Source organism: Podarcis melisellensis (assembly GCF_964234715.1).
Source record: "Podarcis melisellensis genome assembly, chromosome: 16".
In the NCBI taxonomy this organism is placed as follows: Eukaryota; Metazoa; Chordata; class Lepidosauria; order Squamata; family Lacertidae; genus Podarcis; species Podarcis melisellensis.
In genome coordinates this window covers 21,650,452-21,672,463 of record NC_138533.1, presented here as the reverse complement: position 1 = coordinate 21,672,463, position 22,012 = coordinate 21,650,452, and the positions used below count along the sequence as shown (strand labels likewise).

The window sequence follows — 22,012 nt, the reverse complement described above, 5'->3', positions numbered from 1 at the left end:
GAGTGAAGCAGCAATCAAAAGCTCCATCACTCATAGCCCAGAAGGCCCAGGCCTTCCGATTATCCATTACAGTTTTTACTTGAATTGACAAGACAAGTAATTAAACTCGAGAACCAGAGGAAATTGCCGTTCATTCTACAGCCTGCTCATGTTCCTCCCTTAACAGGGTGCGGGATGTTACTTCATGGGGAGAGATGACCACAAGCTTTGCATTATGGTTTGCAATGCCGAAGGTTGGATCCCTGCCATCTCTTGCTAAAACGGAGATAGGGACATAAGGAGAGGCCTTCTGGATCAGGCCAGTGGCCCATCTGGTCCAGCATGCACCAATAGCGGTTTAGCCATGCTCAGTGTTTTCGGGGGGGGTACGCATACCCCTAAATATTTTGTGAATCTTTGTACTTTTGTCCATTTACTGTACAGTGGTACCTTGGTTCTCAAACTTAATCCGTTCTGAAAGCCCGTTCCAAAACCAAAGCGTTCCAAAACCAAGGCACCTTTTCCCATAGGAAGTAATGCAAAATGGATTAATCCATACCGGACTTTAAAAAACAACCCTTAAAGTAGTAATTTAACATGAATTTTACTATCTAACAAGACCACTGATCCATAAAATGAAAGCAATCAACAGTGTACTGCAGTCACACAATCAATCCGTAGCTGAACTGGGTTCCACACAGTCACAAAAACGAAACAAAAGCCGCAAAAACAAGAACGCAAAATAAATAGCAAAAACAGACAGACCTCAGCGTAACACTCAAAATGGAAGCGTGGCTCTCAAAACGGAGCACTTTCGGCTTCCGAAAAATGTTCGCAAACTGGAACACTTACTTCTGGGTTTGCAGTGTTTGGGTTCCAAGTTGTTTGAGTACCAAGGCGTTTGAGAACCAAGGTACCACTGTATTTATTTTTCCCCATTTGAACTATAAAATGGTGATTTTCTTGAGACAAAATGAGAGTACCCCTAAACATTTGTAAAAGAAAAAAAGCACCGGCATTGCTGGCCACTGGCAAAGCTGTCTGTGGACAAATGCCAGCTCCCTCGGCCTGAGCAACATACTCCATAGTCGCCTTTGACTGGACTTCACCATCCAGGGGTCCTTTACCTCTACCTCTCAGCGTGGCCAACCAGATGCCCCAGTGAAAAGCCCACAAGCAGGGCCTGAGCACAAGAGTCCTCTCCCCTCCTGGGGCGTCCAGTGTATTGTGTGGCTGCCACCTTTAGCTGGATGTCCCAGGCGTTTGGCATGGATTATGACGAATTTTCTGTTTCTTTTTCAATAGGTTATTGTATGTATGGCATTTACTGTAATGTATTCCCACCACCACCACCCCAATTTTACGCCATGCTCGTACAATTTATAAAGTCACTTAAAGATTCCTAAAAGGTAAAGGTAAAGGGACCCCTGACCATTAGGTCCAGTTGCAAACGACTCTGGGGTTGCGGCGCTCATCTCGCTTTATTGGCCGAGGGACCCGGCGTACAGCTTCTGGGTCATGTGGCCAGCATGACTAAGTTGCTTCTGGTGAACCAGAGCTGCGCACAGAAATGCCGTTTCCCTTCCCGCCGGAGTGGTACCTATTTATCTACTTGCACTTGACATGCTTTCGAACTGCTAGGTTGGCAGGAGCAGGGACTGAGCAACGGGAGCTCACCCCGTCGCGGGGATTCGAACCGCCGACCTACTGATCTGCAAGCCCTAGGCTCTGTGGTTTAACCCGCAGCACCACCCGCGTCTTAATATATTAATAAATTAACAATAGCAATTTCAGTCCGAGAAATCCAGAACTATTGAAACTGGCAGGCTGACACAGCCCTAGCCAAGCTTAGTCCAGGATCAGATCCCGTGCACTAAAGCCAACAGTAAACGAATAAATCTTGAACCATTTGGTGGTCAAATACTGACATTTTTAACTGACATTTTTAACTGGAGCTGCTTTGGGTTGAATTTGGAACCTTCTTAGTACAAAGAATGTGCTCTGCTATTGTGCAGTGATGTTTTCCTCAGGCTTGAGGCCCCCTATGTGGTCTGTGATGAGATCTTGACCTTTTGATTTTTGAAAGCCAAATTGCCCCATCTTCCTCTTAGAAAATTGAAGAACGGCTGATGTTGATAGCAGGGGAAATTCCTTAATGAAGAGGTGGCCTCTGGTGGGGACATCTGGTATTGCATGCCTGACTTTGGCTCCCTTAGGGTATATCTGACATGTTTATTGGCACCAGGAAGGCACCTTCATAGAATCATAGAATTGTAGAGTTAGAAGGGACCCTGAGGATCATCTAGTCCAACCCCCTGCAATGCAGGAATATGCAGCTGCCCCACACAGGGATAGAACCTGCAGCCTTGGCGTTATTTGCACCACGGTCTAACCAACTAAGCTATCCTCTTACGTCACTCCTACTTGGTTTGTGGGCTCTTTGAGTTGTAGATGCATTCAAATTAATGGTTAAAAGGTAAAGGGACCCCTGACTGTCAGGTCCAGTCACTGACGACTGGGGTTGCAGCGCTCATCTCGCTTTATTGGCTGAGGGAGCCGGCGTACAGCTTCCGGGTCATGTGGCCAGCATGACTAAGCCGCTTCTGGCGAACCAGAGCAGCGCACGGAAACGCCGTTTACCTTCCCGCTGGAGCAGTACCTATTTATCTACTTGCACTTCGTGCTTTCAAACTGCTAGGTTGGCAGGAGCAGGGACCGAGAAACAGGAGCTCACCCCTTCACAGGGATTCAAACCGCCAACCTACTGATCAGCAAGTCCTAGGCTCTGTGGTTTAACCCACAGCACCACCCGCGTCCCAAATTAATGGTTAGAGCATGGCAATTTAAGGAGGCTTCCCGTTTTGACTTCTGGTATAGTTCAGTCAGTAGAGAATTGAGATTCTTCAATCTCAGAGTCGTGGGTTCAAATCCCACGTTGGGCAAAAGCTCGCTGCATTGCAGGGGGGCTGGACTAGATGGCCCTTGTGGTCCCTTCCAACTCTGCAATTCTATTATTCTAAGGCAGTGTTTCCCAACCGGTGTTCCGCGGCACACTAGTGTGCCGCGAGACGTTGCCTGGTGTGCCGTGGGAGGGAGGCGGGCGAGTCGGGCGGCGGGAGCGCAAGGCTTGCGGGCGGCAGCACGGAGCACGGGGCGCCCTTCGGAGGCCGCCCCGTGCTCCGCGCTGGTGTTGGCCAGCCTTGCGCACCCGGGGGATCTCCCCCCAGGAGCGCAAGGCTTGCGGGCAGCAGCTGGCAGCGCGGAGCACGGGGCACCCTTCGGAGGACGCCCCGTGCTCCACGCTCGTGTTGGCAAGCCTTGCGCACCCGGGGGCGCGTGGGGCGCCCTGAAACAGAGGGTTCCCCATGCTGCGGACTGTAGCCTGCCGCCTGACGCGCGGGGCGCCCTGAAGCAGAGCGCCCCTTGCGCCAGGCAGACATGGGCCAGCCCCACAAGCTTGGGGGACAGCGGGGAGGCGCAGCACCGCCATCCCACTGTTCCCCGACCTGGTTTTTTTTGGGGGGGGGAATAAAGGGGGAAAAAATTCCTTTATTCCCCCCCCCAAAAAAAGTAGGTGCATCCTATTTCATAATAAAGTAATTATAAAATACTTTCTTTGTGTTTATTTGATGCCTATTAAAGAGAGTTACATTATATATAGTCAATATAGGCACACAGTTAATTTTTTAAACATTTTCTAATGGTGGTGTGCCTCGAGATTTTTTTCATGAAACAAGTGTGCCTTTGCCCAAAAAAGGTTGGGAAACACTGTTCTAAGGCTTTCTTCGTATGCAGGATTTCCTGCAACGGCAAAGGGTTAGACCAGATGTCCTTTGAGGGACCCCCTAACTGTATGATCTCATGATAAATAGCTGACACCACAAAAAGTAGACTTTTGGTTGCGTGTCCTTTTCTCTTCGCCGCACCCATTAACTCCAATGGGTCTACTCCAAGGAGAGCTAGCCCTATGCCTCCAACATGACCACCACTGCCACTGCCACCAGCATGACGGTGCATCGCCTTGCACACACCTGAGCTTGTCTCTGCCCAAGAGAAGCTGCCGGTACACCATCTGCGCCTCTGTATCTGGGTCCAGTGGGTCGCTCCAGTCGCCGAGGGTCACCGCCGAGTGCGTGCGGCTGCAGCCCCGAACTGTAACCAAACCACAACCCATGAGGGAAGCCATGAGTGGCTGCGCAGTGCAGGGCCAAAAGGATCTTGTCGGGGGGGGGGGGAATCCTTTAAAATAAGGCGGGATCTGCCAAAATACTGGGGACCTGGCCTCTGCTCAAGGGTGCTGAATACCTGACCCCAGGCCTGGAAGTGGATGGTGCTCATTGGGCAGATGCCAGGGAGCCCAACAGTAGGGGGCGTCAGAGCGAGTGAGAGGTTGGAAAACAATAGTAATACGGTAAATTATAAAATTTTATTTTTATCCCGCCCTCCCCAGCCGAAGCCGGGCTCAGAGTGGCTAACAACAATAAAAGTAAAACAGCATTCTAAAATCAATTCATTCTAAAATCAATTCAAATCAAATTAATGGCAACCATTGGGCTAGAGTTCTATGAGGATTACCAAAGGAGGGAGTCAGGCTGTGCCCTGGCCAAAGGCCTGGTGGAATAGCTCTGTCTTGCAGACCCTATGGAAAGAGGTCAAGTCCCGCAGGGCCCTAGTCTCTTGTGGCAGAGCGTTCCACCAGATCGGGGCCACAGCCGAAAAAGCCCTGGCTCTGGTTGAGGCCAGCCTAACCTCCCTGTGGCCCGGGACCTACAAGATGTTTTTGTTTGAAGACCATAAGGTCCTTAGTGGGCCATTCCAGGAGAGGCGGTCCCGATTCTAGTTTTAAACCCAACCTCCTCCTGTTGAGTATTACAAGGGGCAACAATGAGAATGAGCTGACAGTCAGCACCCCTCCCTGGGCTGGTTGTATAGAAGAGGGACAGGCAAGTGGGAGCTGGCCGATGGCAGCCTAGATCGGTGGGGCAGGGCCTTTGCCCTAACTGTCCATGCCTTCAAAGAAAGCAGGTCAGGCGACAACCTCGAGAAGTGGGGTGGGAGGTGGTGAGGGAGAGGGGACAATTCCTAGGGAGGGAGGCTCCATCCCAATTGCACAGCAAACAAAGCTTGGTTGAAATTCAGATTTTAAAAACCACAACACCCTGAGAGCCAGCGTGGTGTAGTGGTTAAGAGCGGTAGACTCATAATCTGGTGAACTGGGTTCGCTTCCCCGCTCCTCCACATGCAGCCGCTGAGTGACCTTGGGCTAGTCACACTTATCTGAAGTCTCTCAGCCTCACTCACCTCACAGAGTGTTTGTTGTGTGAGGGAAAGGAGAATGTTAGCCGCTTTGAGACTCCTTAGGGTAGTGATAAAGCAGGATATCAAATCCAAACTCTTCTAATTGCACAAAGAGGGTAGCTTTGTGTTAGCCTCGCTAAGGTGCCTTTGGTGCCCCCAGGCCAGGCATGAGCTCAGTTACCTGCTCGGTCGGTCTGTAAACAGCAGGTCCAGCGGCTGCCGCGGAAGGCACCCGGGTGGCAAAAGGGCAGCAGGCACGCGTTGGAGACCATCACTTTCCGGATAGCTGAGAGCCACTGGTTGAGCTCGTTGACGTTCTGCCGGAGAAAAGAGAGCAGCGGTCAGTAGGTGGCGCCATTTCCCCTCACTCATTTATTTGCCACTGGTACAGTGATACCTCGGGTTAAGTACTTAATTCGTTCCGGAGGTCCATTCTTAACCTGAAACTGTTCTTAACCTGAGGTACCACTTTAACTAATGGGGCCTCCCGCTGCCACTGCACGATTTCTGTTCTTATCCTGAAGCAAAGTTCTTAACCCGAAGTACTATTTCTGGGTTAGCGGAGTCTGTAACCTGAAGCGTATGTAAACTGAAGCGTACGTAACCCGAGGTACCACTGTATTCTTGATTGCATTTCTGGGTAAGGGCTGTAGCTCAGTGGCAGAGTGACTGCCTGGCCTCAGGTTCGATCCCCAACAGCACCTCTCTGTAGGGTTGGGAATGTCCCCTGCAGGGTCAGTGTAGACAATATGCAGCTAGATGGACCAAGGATCTAAACCTCAATATAAGGAAGCCTTCTCTGATAAGAGAAGGTCTCAGTGGTTAGACAATGTGTTTTCCATGCAGTAGGTCCCAGATTCAGTCCCCGGCAACTCCAGGTAGAAGCCTGCCTGGAAACCCAGAGAGCCACTGCCAGTCAGTGCAGGTAACGCTGAATTAGATGGACTTGGGATGAGGCAGCTTTCTAGGGCTTCATTCTTCTATGTTCAAACATGCCTGGCAGCAATGCCGAGGCTGCCATGGGTATCCCAGTGCCCACTGAGGCTGCTGGCGCTGTTCACAGTCACATCCTTTTCTGTATGCAGGGAAAAGCTTTGTTAGCAAGGACAAAACGGAGCCTGTGATGAAATTTAGCAGAGAAGGATCATAGCGCCGGATCATTGCTTCACAAGTGGAAGGTTCCTGGCTGATACCCTGGTGAGCTGCTGCCAGCCAGTATCAGTAACAGTAATAATAACCATAATTTTATTATTCGTACCCTGCCCATCTGACTGGGTTGCCCCAGCCACTCCTGAGCTGGGTGGACTACTGACTTTCAGTTTTTATATTTTAGAAGCTTATACTTCACCTTCCCTGCTCCCCAAAATGCTTACAAAAACCAATGTGTTGCAGCAGTTATTGTTTGTCTAGGGCAGGCATCCCCAAACTCAGCCCTCCCGATGTTTTGGGACTACAACTCCCATCATCCCTAGCTAACAGGACCAGTAGTCAGGGATGATGGGAATTGTATTTTTTAAATATAAATATTTATTAAAGTTTCAAAAAAGTTACAAAAATGAAAAAGAAACGGGAAAAAAATGATGGGGAAAAAGGATACAAAGTACAGAAAAATAAAGACAGTTAAAAACATTTCCCTCTTTCCATGTCTTATCTTTCATTAACTTATTTCCCTGACCTCCTCACACCTCCCTTTTTTGTATTCTAGTTCACTTAAATATTCCAGCAAATCCTTTCCAACTTGGTTTTTATCCTAATAATTTATCTTAATATATTATAATATTACATTCTGCTCTTTCAACAATTAAAAAAACTGTTTTTACCTAATCTTTTATATCATTTCTGCTAATACCACATTACTTCATTCCAACATCCTTCTAACATTCCTGAATTTTACAATGTTTCTGTAGATAAACTTTAAATTTTTTCCAATCTTCTTCCACCGACTCTTCACCTTGGTCTCGGATTCTGCCAGTCATCTCCGCCAGTTCCATATAGTCCATCACTTTCATCTGCCATTCTTCCCGGGTGGGTAAATCTTGTGTCCCCAAACATCGGGAGGGCCGAGTTTGGGGATGCCTGGTCTAGGGCCTGGGCTACCAGGGTTCGAATCCCTACTGGGCCATGAAGCTCACTGGGTAACCTTGGGCCAGTCACTGACTCTCAGCCTAGCCAACCTCACAGGGTTGTTGTGGGGATTAAATGAGCCGTGTGCGCTACCTCGAGATCCTTGCAGTAAAAAAAGGTGACGTACAAATGCAATCAGTTAATCTGTACAGAATAAACTATAGGAAAACATAGATAGCAACAAACTCCTAACGCAAGAATTGTAAGTTCACAGCAGGCCAAGATGCGCAATGAAAACTCCATCAGTTTTATTCGACACTCCTCCTTCGTTGGTAATTCTTCCTGTTTCCATCGTTGGGCTAGTAATACTCTCGCTGCTATAGTTGCATAGAAAAACAGATTTTTGTCCTGTCTATTAATTTCTGTACCTACAACGCCAAGTAAAAATGCTTCTGGATGGAGTATGCAGAACTGGCAAAGTTGACTGGGAGAATCTGGAGCCAGAAAGACCAGGATTTCCTTAAGGATTGGAAGAAATATATGACTTACTTGAAAGACAATTGCATAAATGTAATATCGCTTGTGGGTTTACAAGAAGTTTCGTAAGGAGAACTATATTGTAAAATGATTTAGGAAAGAAATAATTAGGAAATGAAGTTTAAAAGCATTAATTATAATAATAAAATGCAAGATCAGATAGCAAATTTGAAAATCACTAGACAGGATTGATGGAAGTGATATGAAGTTTTGTTTGGAAAACATATGCAAAAATTAATAAAAATGATTTTAGAAAAAAAGATGAGCAATGAAAAGGGAATTCCTTAAGAAAAAGAGCAGCGATCACATTCTCGAAGCCAGATTAACGATGGTCGCATCCACATCCTACCTTGCACTGGATATACATATATAGCAACTGTCAGGGAACTGACATCTAAAGCGCCGGAGGCGCAAAGGCTCACTGAGGGTGAGAGAGCAGTAGCAGCGGAAGAGGGAACCAGTAGAGGGCGAGCAAGAACTCCAAGGGAAAGTGAGTCGGAGGGATGGCTCAGAGACGCTTCAAGCGAAACCAGTGGGGAGGTCTCAGGACCTCCTATAGGGACACCCACACCTCGACGGAAACTGTCACGCCGAGAGGCCAGACGACGTGTTTCCGTTAAGGAGCTTTTATGTTGGAAACGTTTCCGAAAGCAGCCACTTTCGGATTCTACTAGTGATTGACGCAGCCATGCTGGAGGGGCTCCGTCACAGGCAGAGGTTTGAAAGCCTGATCAAACTCTGAGGGACTTGCATTTTACGCACAAGCAGCTCATCGTCCCATCACAGCAATCCGAAAGTCTCCGAAAGCCAGCTTGTGCAGGGAGAAGCATCATGAGCAATCCAGCCGGAACCGGGGAAGCAGGAGCAGCTGGAGGAGGTCCAAGCCTGGAAGAAAGGTACAGGGCGTTGGAGATCCAGTTGGCGCTGCAAACGGCGAGGCTTGAGGAGAGGAGGGCTCAGGATGCAGAAAAGGGAAAGGAGAAAACCACCCCGCTCGCCAGAAAGGTGCCAGGATTGGTGCAGAAATTTGGGGGGGATCCCAGGAACTATCATGCCTTTAGAACAGAGATGCAATACGCTCTAAACTTGCAGTTTGATGACTTCCCCGATGAGGAATCGCGAGTGGCGTATGTGATTGGCCATCTCGAATCCGGGGCGAAAGATTGGGTTAGACCCCTGATGGCAGCGAATAATGAGATCTTAAAGGACACGAGGAAGTTTTTTCGTGCCATGGACCTGATGTTTTCCAGCGATATTGAGCAGGGGGTGGTGCGAAGGCAGTTAATGGCTTGCCAGCAAGGAAGCAGATCTGTCCGTGAGTACTGGACTGAATTTACCATGTTGATTCACAAATTGGGGTGGGACCTATCGGCGGAGCCCATCCAAATGCTTTTCGAAGAGGGGCTTTCTTCAACCGTCAAAGATGAGCTTTCCCGGGGCCCCAGGGCGGAGTCTATGGACCAGTTAACCAAATCTGCGCTGGCCATAGGAGCGCGCCAGGAGGCGAGGGCTATGGAAAAGCGGGAAGGGAAAGGAGACCGTTGGAGGGAGTTCCGCATTCCAGACATTCCAGAGCCACCTTTCCCGCCGGCAGAGCCGATGGAAGTTGGAACAGCGCGGGCGCGCGCAGTTTCAAATCCCAGTGAAGGGCGGAAAAAGGAGGGAAAGAGCGCCAAGAGATGTTATCTCTGCCAACAGCCAGGGCACTTTGCCAGAGTTTGCCCACAAAGAAAGGAATGGCAAGGGATGGCAGGAGCTGTTGGGGGAAAGGAAGAGGAAGGCAAGGAGCAAGTAAAAGCCAACGCCTGGCTGCCACCGTTGGGGCACAGCAGCCAGGCCAAAGAGCAATGAAAGTGCCCATGCCAGAACCCCCCAGACCCGCTTTAGTGATAGAGGTGTTACTAGAACTGCCAAACGGACACCCACTAAAGGTCAAGGCGCTTTTGGATTCAGGCAGCTCCTGTAATTTCATGAGTAAGGAGTTTGCAGCTGAGCACCAGATACAGACTATCCCTTTAAGTAACCCCTTGCAGGTGACTACGATTGACGGCAGAGAGCTGTTGGGGGGAGAAGTTAGCCAACAGACTGTCCCGATGATAATGAGAGTGGCAAGGCACACCGAACAGATAGCGTTTAATGTGGCCATCCTGGGAGGAGCGCCCATCATTTTGGGGATGAGCTGGCTGGCGCTACACGATCCGCTAGTGGGCTGGCATCAGAGGGTGGTCTCCTTTGGGTCAGCGCATTGCCTAGAACACTGCAAGGAGGGGAAGGTTTCGGGAGGAGACAGAGTCACCCTAGCGGGGATGGAAGTGATGGACAAAGGGAAGGTGCCCCCGCAATACGCAGATCTGAGCAACGTATTCAGCGAAAGGGAAGCAGACAAACTGCCACCGCATAGACCCTTTGACTGTCAAATCAACCTACTCCCAGGGGCCCAACTCCCAGTAGGCAAGCTGTACGCCATGTCAGACAGGGAGATGCAGGAGCTGAGGGAGTTCATTGACAAAAACTTGAAGCGAGGTTTCATCAGAGAGTCCCGAGCGGTGGGGGGCAGCCCAGTGTTCTTTGTGGACAAAAAGAACACAGACAAACCGAGACTGGTGTGTGACTTCAGGGCCCTCAATGCAGTGTCGGAGCCCCTGGCTTTCCCTATGCCCCGAATTGATGACATTTTGACCAGAGTAAGGAAGGGAAAGATTTTTACAAAACTGGACCTGCGGGGGGCGTACAATCTGATACGCATAAGGAAGGGAGATGAATGGAAGACCACCATGTTTACCCCGTTGGGAGCCTTTGAATACCTCGTTATGCCCTTCGGTCTACAAGGGGGCTCCGCGTGTTTTCAAGCTTTTATAAACCACGTTCTGGGACCTTTGCTCTACAAGAATTGTGTGGCCTTTTTAGACGACGTGTTGGTGTATTCGGAAAATGAGGAACAGCATGTGAGGGACGTTCGAGAAGTGTTGGGCAGGCTGCAAGCCAACCAGCTGTGGGTGAAACTGGAGAAGTGCCAGTTTCATACCAAGGAGGTGGAATTCCTGGGGTACCGCTTGTCAGACAAGGGATTGGCCATGGATCCAGGCAAGGTCCAAGCGGTACTGGAATGGAAGACACCGAAGACCAAGAAGGACGTGCAAAGATTCTTGGGATTTGGGAACTTTTATCGGAAGTTCATCAAGAACTTTGCCCACTTGACGGCGCCCATCACCGACTGTCTCAGCAGCAAGAAGAAATTTGTTTGGACGGCAGAGGCGGATCGAGCCTTTGAAGAACTGAAAAGGGCTTTCGCCTCGGAAGAACAACTTCTGCATGTGGATTTACGAAAACCCATGAGAGTGGAAACAGATGCATCCGACCGGGCGGTAGGGGCGGTCCTTCTTCAACCGGGGAGGAGTGCGTCGGAGTGGAGACCGTGTGCCTTCTTCTCGCGGAAGCTGAATAAGTCCGAGAGGAATTACACGGTGTATGACAGGGAACTACTTGCCATTCACGAAGCATTCCGGAGGTGGAGACATTTATTAATTGGGGCACAACACAAGGTGCAAGTGTGCACCGACCACAAAAATTTAGAGTATTGGAGAACAGCTCGAGTGCTCAACCAACGACAAGTGAGATGGGCACAGGAATTCTCCAAATTTAACTTTGAGATTTGTTATGTGCCAGGCCCAGAAAACGTCAGGGCGGACGCGCTCTCACGCAAACCAGAATATTGGGAAGGGGAGGGGGTGATCGAAGAGAGACATGTCATCCCGGAGGACCGCTGGGTGTGTGGGGCGGCGATGGTGGGGCAACGAGAACTGGTGGAGGAAACGGAAAATGATGAATATGCCCAGGATAAGCTCAGAGGTCTCAGGGGGGAGGGCGAGAGCCCCGGAGGTTTTGAGGAAAGAAATGGGGCATTGTATTACAAAGGGGCACTGTATATACCCGAAGGTGAATTGAGGGGGAGAGTACTCAAGCAGTTGCATGATAGCCCCACGGCGGGACATTTTGGGCAACACAAGACCATGTGGTTGGTTACCAGGGAATTTTGGTGGCCTAAGGTGAGGGAAGATGTAAGGGAGTATGTAAGAGGGTGTGACCAATGTCAGCGAGCCAAAGGGGAAAGAAGGGCGCCGGCAGGGTTATTAGAACCTTTACCCACACCAGAACGGCCTTGGGAAGCGATATCAATAGATTTTATGACGGATCTGCCAAGGTCCAAGGGGAAAACAGCCATCATGGTAGTAGTAGACCTGTTAACTAAGATGTGCCACTTTGTAGCATGCTCACATGCAGTCACAGCGGAAGAAACGGCGAAGTTGTTTGTGGAACATATCTTTAGGTTGCACGGGGCTCCCTCGAGGGTGATCTCAGATCGAGGCAAACAATTTACTTCCAGGTTCTGGAGGAAGCTCATGAGCTTGTTACGCGTGGAAGTCAATTTTTCAACTGCCCGGCACCCTGAAACCAACGGGCAGGCGGAAAGGGCAAATGGCATTCTTCAACAATATCTTAGGTGTTATGTCAATGACAGAGAGAACGATTGGGTCGAAAAGTTGGCGTTGGCAGAATTTGCCTACAATAATGCGGAGAATGTGTCCACAGGGATGAGTCCCTTTTTGGCTAATTACGGGTGTCACCCCAGGGCATTTCCAGGGGAAGGAGGGGAGAGATGGAGCGTCCCAGCGGCTGAACATTTTGTAGAAGAGATGGAAGCCATCCATCAGCAGCTCCAGCTCAACTTAGAAAGGGCTAAGGCACAATATAAGAAGCAGGCAGACAAGAACAGAAGGGAAGGTGAAACCATAAGGGTGGGGGATCAAGTGTGGTTGTCAACCCAAGGGTTGCCGTTCAAAGGGGGTTGTAAGAAACTGAGGCCCAGAAGATTGGGACCCTTTGAGGTGATTCAGCAGGTCAACCCGGTAGCTTTCAAACTCCGATTACCCAATCATATGAAATTGCACCCAGTGTTCCACAGGTCGTTACTGTCACCATACAGGGGAGGAGGTGAAGGGGAGCACGTCAGGGGACCAGCCTTGGAAGAGAGGGAACGCCGCAACCATGTAGCGGAAATCCTCGATTCCAGGTGGAAGGGAAATCAGGTGGAGTATTTAGTGGCGTGGGAAGGGGAACCGGAGTCAGAAAACACCTGGGTAAGTGCGCAGGAAGTCAATGACGAGGTTTTAACAGAAACGTTCCATCAAAGGTTCCCGAGGAAACCTCAGCCGATAGCAAGGTTTAGGAGGGAGTATTTCGGCACCACCGATGAGGAAGAGGAAATGGAAGGGTTCGCGGAGTCGGAGTTGGAAGAGGGAGTGGACTCTGATGACGAAGAGTACCTAGAGAGTAGGAACAGCAACAAGTGGAAGGAAGTGTTCGCGACGTCGGAAGATGAGGGGGGTTCTTTCAAGGGTTTTACCTCCTCACCGCCAGTAGGAGAGGAGACGGGAGGGGGTGAAGGGGGCCCTGGAGGGGAGGTGGATGTCAGGGAACTGACATCTAAAGCGCCGGAGGCGCAAAGGCTCACTGAGGGTGAGAGAGCAGTAGCAGCGGAAGAGGGAACCAGTAGAGGGCGAGCAAGAACTCCAAGGGAAAGTGAGTCGGAGGGATGGCTCAGAGACGCTTCAAGCGAAACCAGTGGGGAGGTCTCAGGACCTCCTATAGGGACACCCACACCTCGACGGAAACTGTCACGCCGAGAGGCCAGACGACGTGTTTCCGTTAAGGAGCTTTTATGTTGGAAACGTTTCCGAAAGCAGCCACTTTCGGATTCTACTAGTGATTGACGCAGCCATGCTGGAGGGGCTCCGTCACAGGCAGAGGTTTGAAAGCCTGATCAAACTCTGAGGGACTTGCATTTTACGCACAAGCAGCTCATCGTCCCATCACAGCAACAATCCCCTATTGCAAGAATCATAAGTTCATAGCAGGCCAAGAGGAGTGATGCAAAGGGAATTCCTAAAGAAAAAGAGCAGCCATCAGATTCTCAAAGCCAGATTAACGATGGTCGCATCCATACCCTACCTTGCACTGGATGTACATGGTGGACAGCTGCCCTCCATTTTCCCGCGTTGTGATCTGCATCATGTGCGACTGCTGGAAGGCATTCTCATCCACACGCTCCACGGCGCAGATCTGCTGGACGGGGATGGATGTCCGAACCTGGCCATGGGGGAAGAAACCCAACACACCGCCCTGTTCATCAAGGGGGAAACACAGCTCTCGATTCTCCAGCCCTTCCTCAGGAAGCATTTTGCCAATTTACGGGCACCACCCCAGCCAACACGGTGAACTGAGAACTGAAGAAGAGCTTGCAGGATCAGGCTAATGGCCCATTTGATTCAGCATCCTGCCCTCACAATGGCCAGCCTGTGGGAAACCAGCAAGCAGGATTCGAACACAAGAGCCCTCTTCCCTCCTGTGGTTTCCAGCAGCTGGTATTCAGAAGTATTATTTCCTCTGACCATTGGGCCAGAGCATAACCATCATGGCCACTGATAGCCTTCTCCTCCATGAATTTGTCGCATCCTCTTTTAAAGGCAGCTAGGATTGGTGGCCATCCCTGCCTCCTGTGGCAGTGAGTTCCACAGTTCAACTGTGGCTGACGAAGTCCTTTCTTTCCTCTGTCTTGGATCTCCTAGGACACTGAATGTCTGCGATTTCCAGTTGTTATGCGAGAGGGAGAAAAACTTTTCTCTCTTTCCACTTTCTCCACCCAACGCATCATTTTACCAGCCTCTACCAGGTCGCCTTAGGGACACGGGTGGCACTGTGGGTTAAACCACAGAGCCTAGGATTTGCCAATCAGAAGGTCGGCGGTTTGAATCCCCGTCACTGGGTGAGCTCCCGTTGCTTGGTCCCTGCTCCTGCCAACCTAGCAGTTCGAAAGCACGTCAAAGTGCAAGTAGATAAATAGGTGCCGCTCCAGTGGGAAGGTAAATGGCGTTTCCGTGCACTGCTCTGGTTCGCCAGACGCAGCTTAGTCATGCTGGCCACATGACCAGGAAGATGTCTGCGGACAAACGCTGGCTCCCTCGGCCTATAGAGCGAGATGAGCGCGCAACCCCAGAGTCGGTCACGACTGGACCTAATGGTCAGGGGTCCCTTTACCTTTACCTTTACCAGGTCGCCTTAACAAAAATGCAAAATTTAACCAACCCTTGCCAAAAATGCTTAGGTTCAAAGCAGAGTTTGAAGTGGACTTGCAAACTCGACAAAACTTACCGTGTTTAGTGTTACGATTGAGCCAACTCTTAATACTGACCACATTTCGCTCCAAATACAGGATTTTAAAACGGCTCTTTCCTTACAATGCTATCTATGATCTTTGGCGGGGTGCCAGGAGCACTTTCTGCTACCTGAAATTGCTCCTGGAAGTCCTTTGAAGGAACCAGGCCTTTCAGAACAGCTGAGGTCTCTCAACGGACTGTGATTTTAACTCCTGTGGCAGTTAAAAAAGGCTTGAGACCAGCTCACAACTCACTGCACCTTTCAACATTTCTCCAATGAAAATAGAGACAGTCTAAGGAAAAGTGGGACATTCTGGGGTCAAATCAGAAACCGGGACAGCTTCTGCAAATCTGGGACTGTTCCTGGAAAATATGAGGAATGACTAAGGGAGCTGGGCATGTTTAGCCTGGAGAAGAGGAGGTTAAGGGGTGATATGATACCCATGTTCAAATATATAAAAGGATGTCACATAGAGGAGGGAGAAAGGTTGTTTTCTGCTGCTCCAGAGAAGCGGACACGGAGCAATGGATCCAAACTACAAGAAAGAAGATTCCACCTAAACATTAGGAAGAACTTCCTGACAGTAAGAGCTGTTCGACAGTGGAATTTGCTGCCAAGGAGTGTGGTGGAGTCTCCTTCTTTGGAGGTCTTTAAGCAGAGGCTTGACAACCATATGTCAGGAGTGCTCTGATGGTGTTTCCTGCTTGGCAGGGGGTTGGACTCGATGGCCCTTGTGGTCTCTTCCAACTCTATGATTCTATGATTCTAGGGACACTTGGAAGGTCTGCAGTGCAGATTTTAAGGAATGTGTTGTGGTAGTGATGGGGCTCTTCGGGTCTGAAGCCCAATTTCAGCTCTCTAGGCCTTTCTCTCAGGCCACACCCCTTATCCACAAGCCACACCCCCTCACTGGCCCTTATTTACACCCCCTTTGAGTGCTTTCGCCTGGGTGGGATGTGTCCTTGAACTCTGTTCAAGAACTAGACCACAGTACAAAAGCAAATATGACCTCATTGCTCCACCTACTTTTCCTTTGGTCCCCCACACTTTGGAATGTGGCCCTTGGGATGCTGCCTGGAAGGCAATGCGGCCCCTGGCTGGAAAATGTTCGTCACTCCTGGCCCAGGCGCAGCTCCTGAGAAGCAATGCTTCCTTGGGCAAAAGCTCTCTATTATGTATTTCATGGTCTGTGTTTGCCTGAGCCTGGACTAAGGATTCTGAGCCCCTATGTTCTGATTCGATGCATGATATCCAATCACAAAACATTTCAGGATTTGGGCCTCTGCCATTGGCCCTTAAACTCTGAGTCATGATTTGCAGCTTGGAAGTTTAGACAGCCAATCACGTTGGGAGTGGGAGTGGCCCAGGCTTTCAGAAATGTATATAAGCAGTTGCTTTGCCTCTGTTGTCCAGTTCTGTTAGTTCGATAAAGGTTCTTGCTTTTATCACTGTGTCTTGCCTCGTGGGAACCCACCTGCACTTCACTGCCCTTTGACTGTTTGCTTTCTTGTGAATAAGACACACCTTTGAACGGCCTGCAACTCTGAGTTTTTGCCTTCCCCTTGCATCCTCTGCCCTCTGCTCCCCGGAGAAAGGTGCCCACCTGCCACTCAGGAGATTTGGAATATGAAAGGCTCTCGTTGCTCAGCCAGAAGTAGCGTTTTTTGAAGGTGAACCGTGAGACCAAGTGGAGGCCCTCAGCCTTGCGCTTGTTGAGGTAGCCCTCCTTGACGGTGGCCGAGGGGTGGAAGAGCGTCCAGGGCTTCTTCTCACTTGCTCCTGGAGAAAAGAAAGGAGGGGCACGCTGATTTATCAGATGCTGCAAAAACCTTGGAACCCTGTGAACACCCCTCCCATTATTGTTTTGGCCAGAGCTAAAAACCACCCAAGATTCCTGTATAAGGTAAAGGTAAAGGGGCCCCAGTCGTGACCAACTCTGGGGTTGCGGCGCTCATCTCGCTTTATTGGCCGAGGGAGCTGGCATTCAGCTTCCGGGTCATGACTAAGCTGCTTCTGGCGAACCAGAGCAGTGCACGGAAACACCGTTTACCTTCCCACCGAAGCGGTACCTATTTATCTACTTGTACTTTGAGGTGCTTTTGAACTGCTAGGTTGGCAGGAGCAGGGACGGAGCAATGGGAGCTCACCCCGTCATGGGGATTCGAACCGCTAACCTTCTGATCGGCAAGTCCTAGGCTCTGTGGTTTTGTTGGGATATTTCCGTTCCACCTTTAAAGGGAGCAGGCTATGTGAGTCAGAGTCTGCGTATTTCCTGTTCACAGGATGTTTATGTTTGCTATTGCTTTCGTTTTCTCTCTTGGTGCCTGAACACGCTAGCAGGCGGTCATGCTTTTCTTTGTTCTGACCAACGCTGAATAAACTTGTAAATATGCTCTCCTGCTGTGCAACTTTCGCTGTGTGAATTCTGCCCAGGAATGTGGCAATCTATTTCTGGGGCTCATGTCGCTAATTGCTGATACTGCATCTACGGGAGATCAATGGACGTCCGGAGAGGACGTGGGGGCAGTGATGGCCTTTGTCTCCCTGGCAGTATCCCAACAGGTTTAACCCACAGCGCCACCCGTGACTCCTGTATACATGCAAATTGTACAGGGCCGGCCCTAACATTAGGCACAATGAGGCAGTGGCCTCAAGTGGCAAATGCTGGAGAGGAGTCCCCCGGCTGCAACCCCTGAGCTCCTGGTCTAGAGATTGAAGAAGACATCATTTTCTGTTCCAACTTTACCACTAAGAAGGGAATAGGTGTCCCCAAAGTAACCCAGGAGTCATAGTTTATTAAGGGTGCTTGGTGAGGGTTGTGAGAAGATCCCTGCTCTCCTCACAGAGCTACAATTCCCAGAGTGGTTGAACAATCAATTCCTCTTCCCAAGGAACTCTGGGAATTGTAGCTCTGGGGGAGGAATAGGGGCCTCCTAACAACTTTCAGCACCATCAACAAAATACAGCTCCCAGAATTCTCTGGGGGAAACCACGAGTGTTTAAAGTGGTACCATAGTGCTTTCCAAGTATGGTATGGATTGGGCCTTGGTCTTGTGGTCTCTCCAACAATGTGTATATTGGTATATATTTTATTCAGGTGCATGTATTGTTTTGCAAAGTGTGAATTAGGTAAGTTTGCATTTAGCATGTTTCCAAGCACAATTCAAAGTGTTGGCACTGACCTTTAAGGCCCTAAATGGCCTCGGCCCTGTGTACCTGAAGGAGCATCTCCATCCCCATTGTTCAGCCAGGACACTGAGGTCCAGCTCCGAGGGCCTTCTGGCGGTTCCTTCACCATGAGAAGAGAGGTTACAGGAAACCAGGCAGAGGGCCTTCTCGGTAGTGGCGCCACTCTGTGGAACACCCTCCCACCAGATGTCAAGGAAACAACTATCTGATTTTTAGAAGACATCTGAAGGAAGCCCTGTTTAGGGAAGTTTTTTTATGTTTGATGGTTCATTGTGCTTTTAATTTTGCTGGGAGCTGCCCAGTGTGGCTGGGGAAACCCAGCCAGATGGGCGGGGTATAAATAATAATTTTTTAATTTTTTTATTTTTTATTTTTATCTTTATTTTATGCAAGCAGAATCAAATTCCCACCTGTACCCTGAGTCCCAGCTTCCTGGACACATGGCCCATTAGAGCTCACCGTTCTCGCAGTCCACGTTGATGAGCCAATCCAGGAACTCCTTGACTTGCCCAATGCTAGACAGGATGAAGGGGTGCAAAGGTTCCATCCACTGCTCCTTGCCGTGACCCAGCTGAAGCCCCAGGTTGCCAATGCTCTGCACTGCCTGTGGGGGTGGGGGTGGGGAGAAATAGGCAAAGAGGTGACTCCAGGGGAAGGGAACAGTGGCGTAGCGTGGGGGGTGCAGGGGGGGGCGGCCACACCGGGTGCAACATCTGGGGGTTAGGGTTAGGGTGCGCAAATCCACGGGTTAGGGGGCGCAAATCCACGGGTTAGGGGGCGCAAATCCACGGGTTAGGGGGCGCAAATTACTTGCCTTGCCCCGGGTGCTGACAACCCACGCTACGCCACTGGAAGGGAAGGACCAGTTCATAAAAGTCTAGTGGGAAGAGTCTCTAAAGCTTGGCCTGCTGTTCCCTCACAGGAACCGAAATGATCAAAGGGATGAAGTGGCTCCCATGCGAAGAAAGGGCACAGCATTTAGGAATTTTTAGTTTAGAGGAAAAGCAAATATGAAGCGGCATGATAGAGGTTTATAAAATTATGCACGGCATGGAAACAAGTGGTGGTTTCCCCTCCTCTCTCGTAACATCGGAATTCGTGGCCATCAAATGGAGCTGAATTTTGGTATATTCAGAAGAGAGAAAAGAAAGTCTTTTCTTCACGCAATACAGTGGTACCTCAGGTTACATACGCTTCAGGTTACAGACTCTGCTAACCTAGAAATAGTGCTTCAGGTTAAGCACTTTGTTTCAGGATAAGAAAAGAAATCATGCTCCGGCAGCGCAGCGGCAGCAGGAGGCCCCATTAGCTAAAGTGGTGCTTCAGGTTAAGAACAGCTTCAGGTTAAGAACGGACCTCCGGAACGAATTAAGTACTTAACCCGAGGTACCACTGTACATAGTTAAACAGAGGAACTTGTTCCCACATGAGGCAGTGATGCATACCCTCCAACATTTAACCAATGAAAATAGAAAGTTCTGTCCAACATTTCTCCATTGAAAATAGAGACAGCCTATTCCATACCCTCCAACATTTCTCTGATAAAAAAGAGATATCCCCTCCAACGGTTCTCCAAAGAAAATAGAGATGTCCTATTCCATACCCTCCATCCAATGAAAATAGACATCCCTCCAACATTTCTCCAATGAAAATAGAGACGTCCCCTCCAACAGCTCTCCAATGAAAATAGGGATGTCCTATTCCATACCCTCCAACATTTCTCTGATGAAAAAAGGGGCATCCTAAGGAAAAGTGGGACATACCAGGATCGAATCAGAAAGCAGGACGGCTTCTGTAAATCCAGGACTGTCCCTGGAAAATAGGGACACTTGGAGGGTCTGGTGATGGCTAACAACCATGATGGTCAGAGGCAGCAATGCTTCTGAGTACCAGCTACTGGAACCCGCAGAATGGGAGAAGGCTCTTGCGCTCAGATCCTGCTTGCAGGCTTCCCACTGGGGCATCTGATTGGCCCCAGTGAGAGCAGGATGTGGACTGTTACCTTGGCCAAGAGCAGGAGGGTCCGGCTGGTCTGGGTGTCTGCATGCTGGTCTCGGAGGTTGAACAACTTGGGGGTTAGGATGGCTGGAGCAAAGAAGCGGAGGAAGAGGAACCCACTGATGGCAATGTATTTGGCATCCTGAAAGGAAAACAAAGATGCCCAGCGTGGGTCACATCCAGAAGTTAGGAATGATCACAAAAGTTTTCTATTGCCAAACAGCCATTGCTAAAGCATACCACACACCCAAACTAAACTTTGGGTTGCACCCAAGGGTTCCCTGCAAAGAAGGATTTATTGTTGAACTACTCTGAGAATTGGGACGCGGGTGGCGCTGTGGGTTAAACCACAGAGCCTAGGACTTGCCAATCAGAAGGTTGGCGGTTTGAATCCCCACGACGGGGTGAGCTCCTGTTACTCGGTCCCTGCTCCTGCCAACCTAGCAGCTTGAAAGCACGTCAAAGTGCAAGTAGATAAATAGGTATCACTCCAGTGGGAAGGTAAATGGCGCTCCGTGCGCTGCTCTGGTTCGCCAGAAGCGGCTTAGTCATGCTGGCCACATGACCCGGAAGCTGTACACCGGCTCCCTTGGCCAATAAAGCGAGATGAGCGCCACAACCCCAGAGTCTTTCACGACTGGACCTAATGGTCAGGGGTCCCTTTACCTTTACCTTTACTCTGAGAATTGTAGCTCTGTGAATGCGGTCTCTTAAAAAATCTCAGCACCCTTTACAAACTACAGCTCCCAGAATTATGGGGAAGGCCCGTCCCAGTTATGGGGAAGCCATAACTGTTTAAAATGGTACATTCGTACCTTGGAAGTCCAACGGAATCCATTCTGGAAGTCCGTTCAACTTCCAAAGTGTTCAACTTCCAAATCACAGCTTCTGGCTGGCTGCAGGAAGCCATGGAAGGCCCGTCGTATGTTTGGCTTTCAAAAAAAAATTCAAAAACGGGAACAGTCACTTCCAGGTTTCGATCGTTCAGGAGCTGAAACGTTTGAGAACAAGGTTGTTCAAAAACCAAGGTTCAACTGTTCTTTAAATGTATGCTGTGAATGTGGCCAATGATGTGCTTACAGAAAGCACAAAGGGGCCCTGAGTTTTCTCTGCCTATTGCTGGGTCCAGCGCCACCTACTGTTGACCTCCCTAACTGTTGCTTAACCAACCCCAGCAGAAGCAGCTTGGATCGCAGAACGCCAAATCCCTTGGAAACATGGATGATGAATGACCTCCCCAAGACTTGCTGTTTGGCGGAGGGAGTGGTTATGGGATAGAAAATGTCACACCTGATTCTCTGCCTCTGGGAAGTGGTCATCCACTTGCTTGTGCAGCTGTTTGAAAGCCACTCGCATGATGGGGGGACATTTTTCTGTAGAGCTCACGATGGACTCCACAATGTCACCCAGGTATCCTGTCAGCACCTCCAGGCTGCTTTCCCGGATCTGGGCCTCGGACAGGGAGCTTTTGAAAGAGATCCGCCTGAGAGAAATGGAAAATGCGGGGTGGGCGACATGCACAAGAGACCCTTGACCCACCAACACATAACTCAACCACCACACAGTGCTGCCCCCTGCTGATTGCTACAAGCTCCAGACACAGAGAAGATATTGAAACTGAGCTCAGTTACTCACTGGAGCAGCTCTTTGGTATGTGTATGTCTTGTGAATTTGACAAGAGATTAGACTACCTGCTGCAATCGCCCACAGAGATGTTTGCAGAGTAAGAAAA

The 22,012-nt window shown here is 49.7% G+C and overlaps 1 protein-coding gene across 2 annotated transcripts in view; it reads right to left on the bottom strand.

Annotated features, from left to right (window-relative positions):
• Positions 1–22,012, bottom strand: part of RASAL1 (RAS protein activator like 1) — a 71,546-nt gene that overhangs the window by 5,983 nt on the left and 43,551 nt on the right. The window contains exons 13-19 of one of the 2 annotated variants that reach the window (XM_081892308.1): positions 21,571–21,763; positions 20,285–20,422; positions 18,742–18,886; positions 16,697–16,872; positions 13,888–14,025; positions 5,459–5,594; positions 4,011–4,131 (exon numbers count right to left, since the gene is read on the bottom strand). In XM_081892308.1, coding sequence (XP_081748434.1) covers positions 4,011–4,131; positions 5,459–5,594; positions 13,888–14,025; positions 16,697–16,872; positions 18,742–18,886; positions 20,285–20,422; positions 21,571–21,763 — 1,047 coding nt within the window. The remainder of the gene's footprint in view (positions 1–4,010; positions 4,132–5,458; positions 5,595–13,887; positions 14,026–16,696; positions 16,873–18,741; positions 18,887–20,284; positions 20,423–21,570; positions 21,764–22,012) is intronic. The other variant, XM_081892309.1, reaches the window with a different exon arrangement.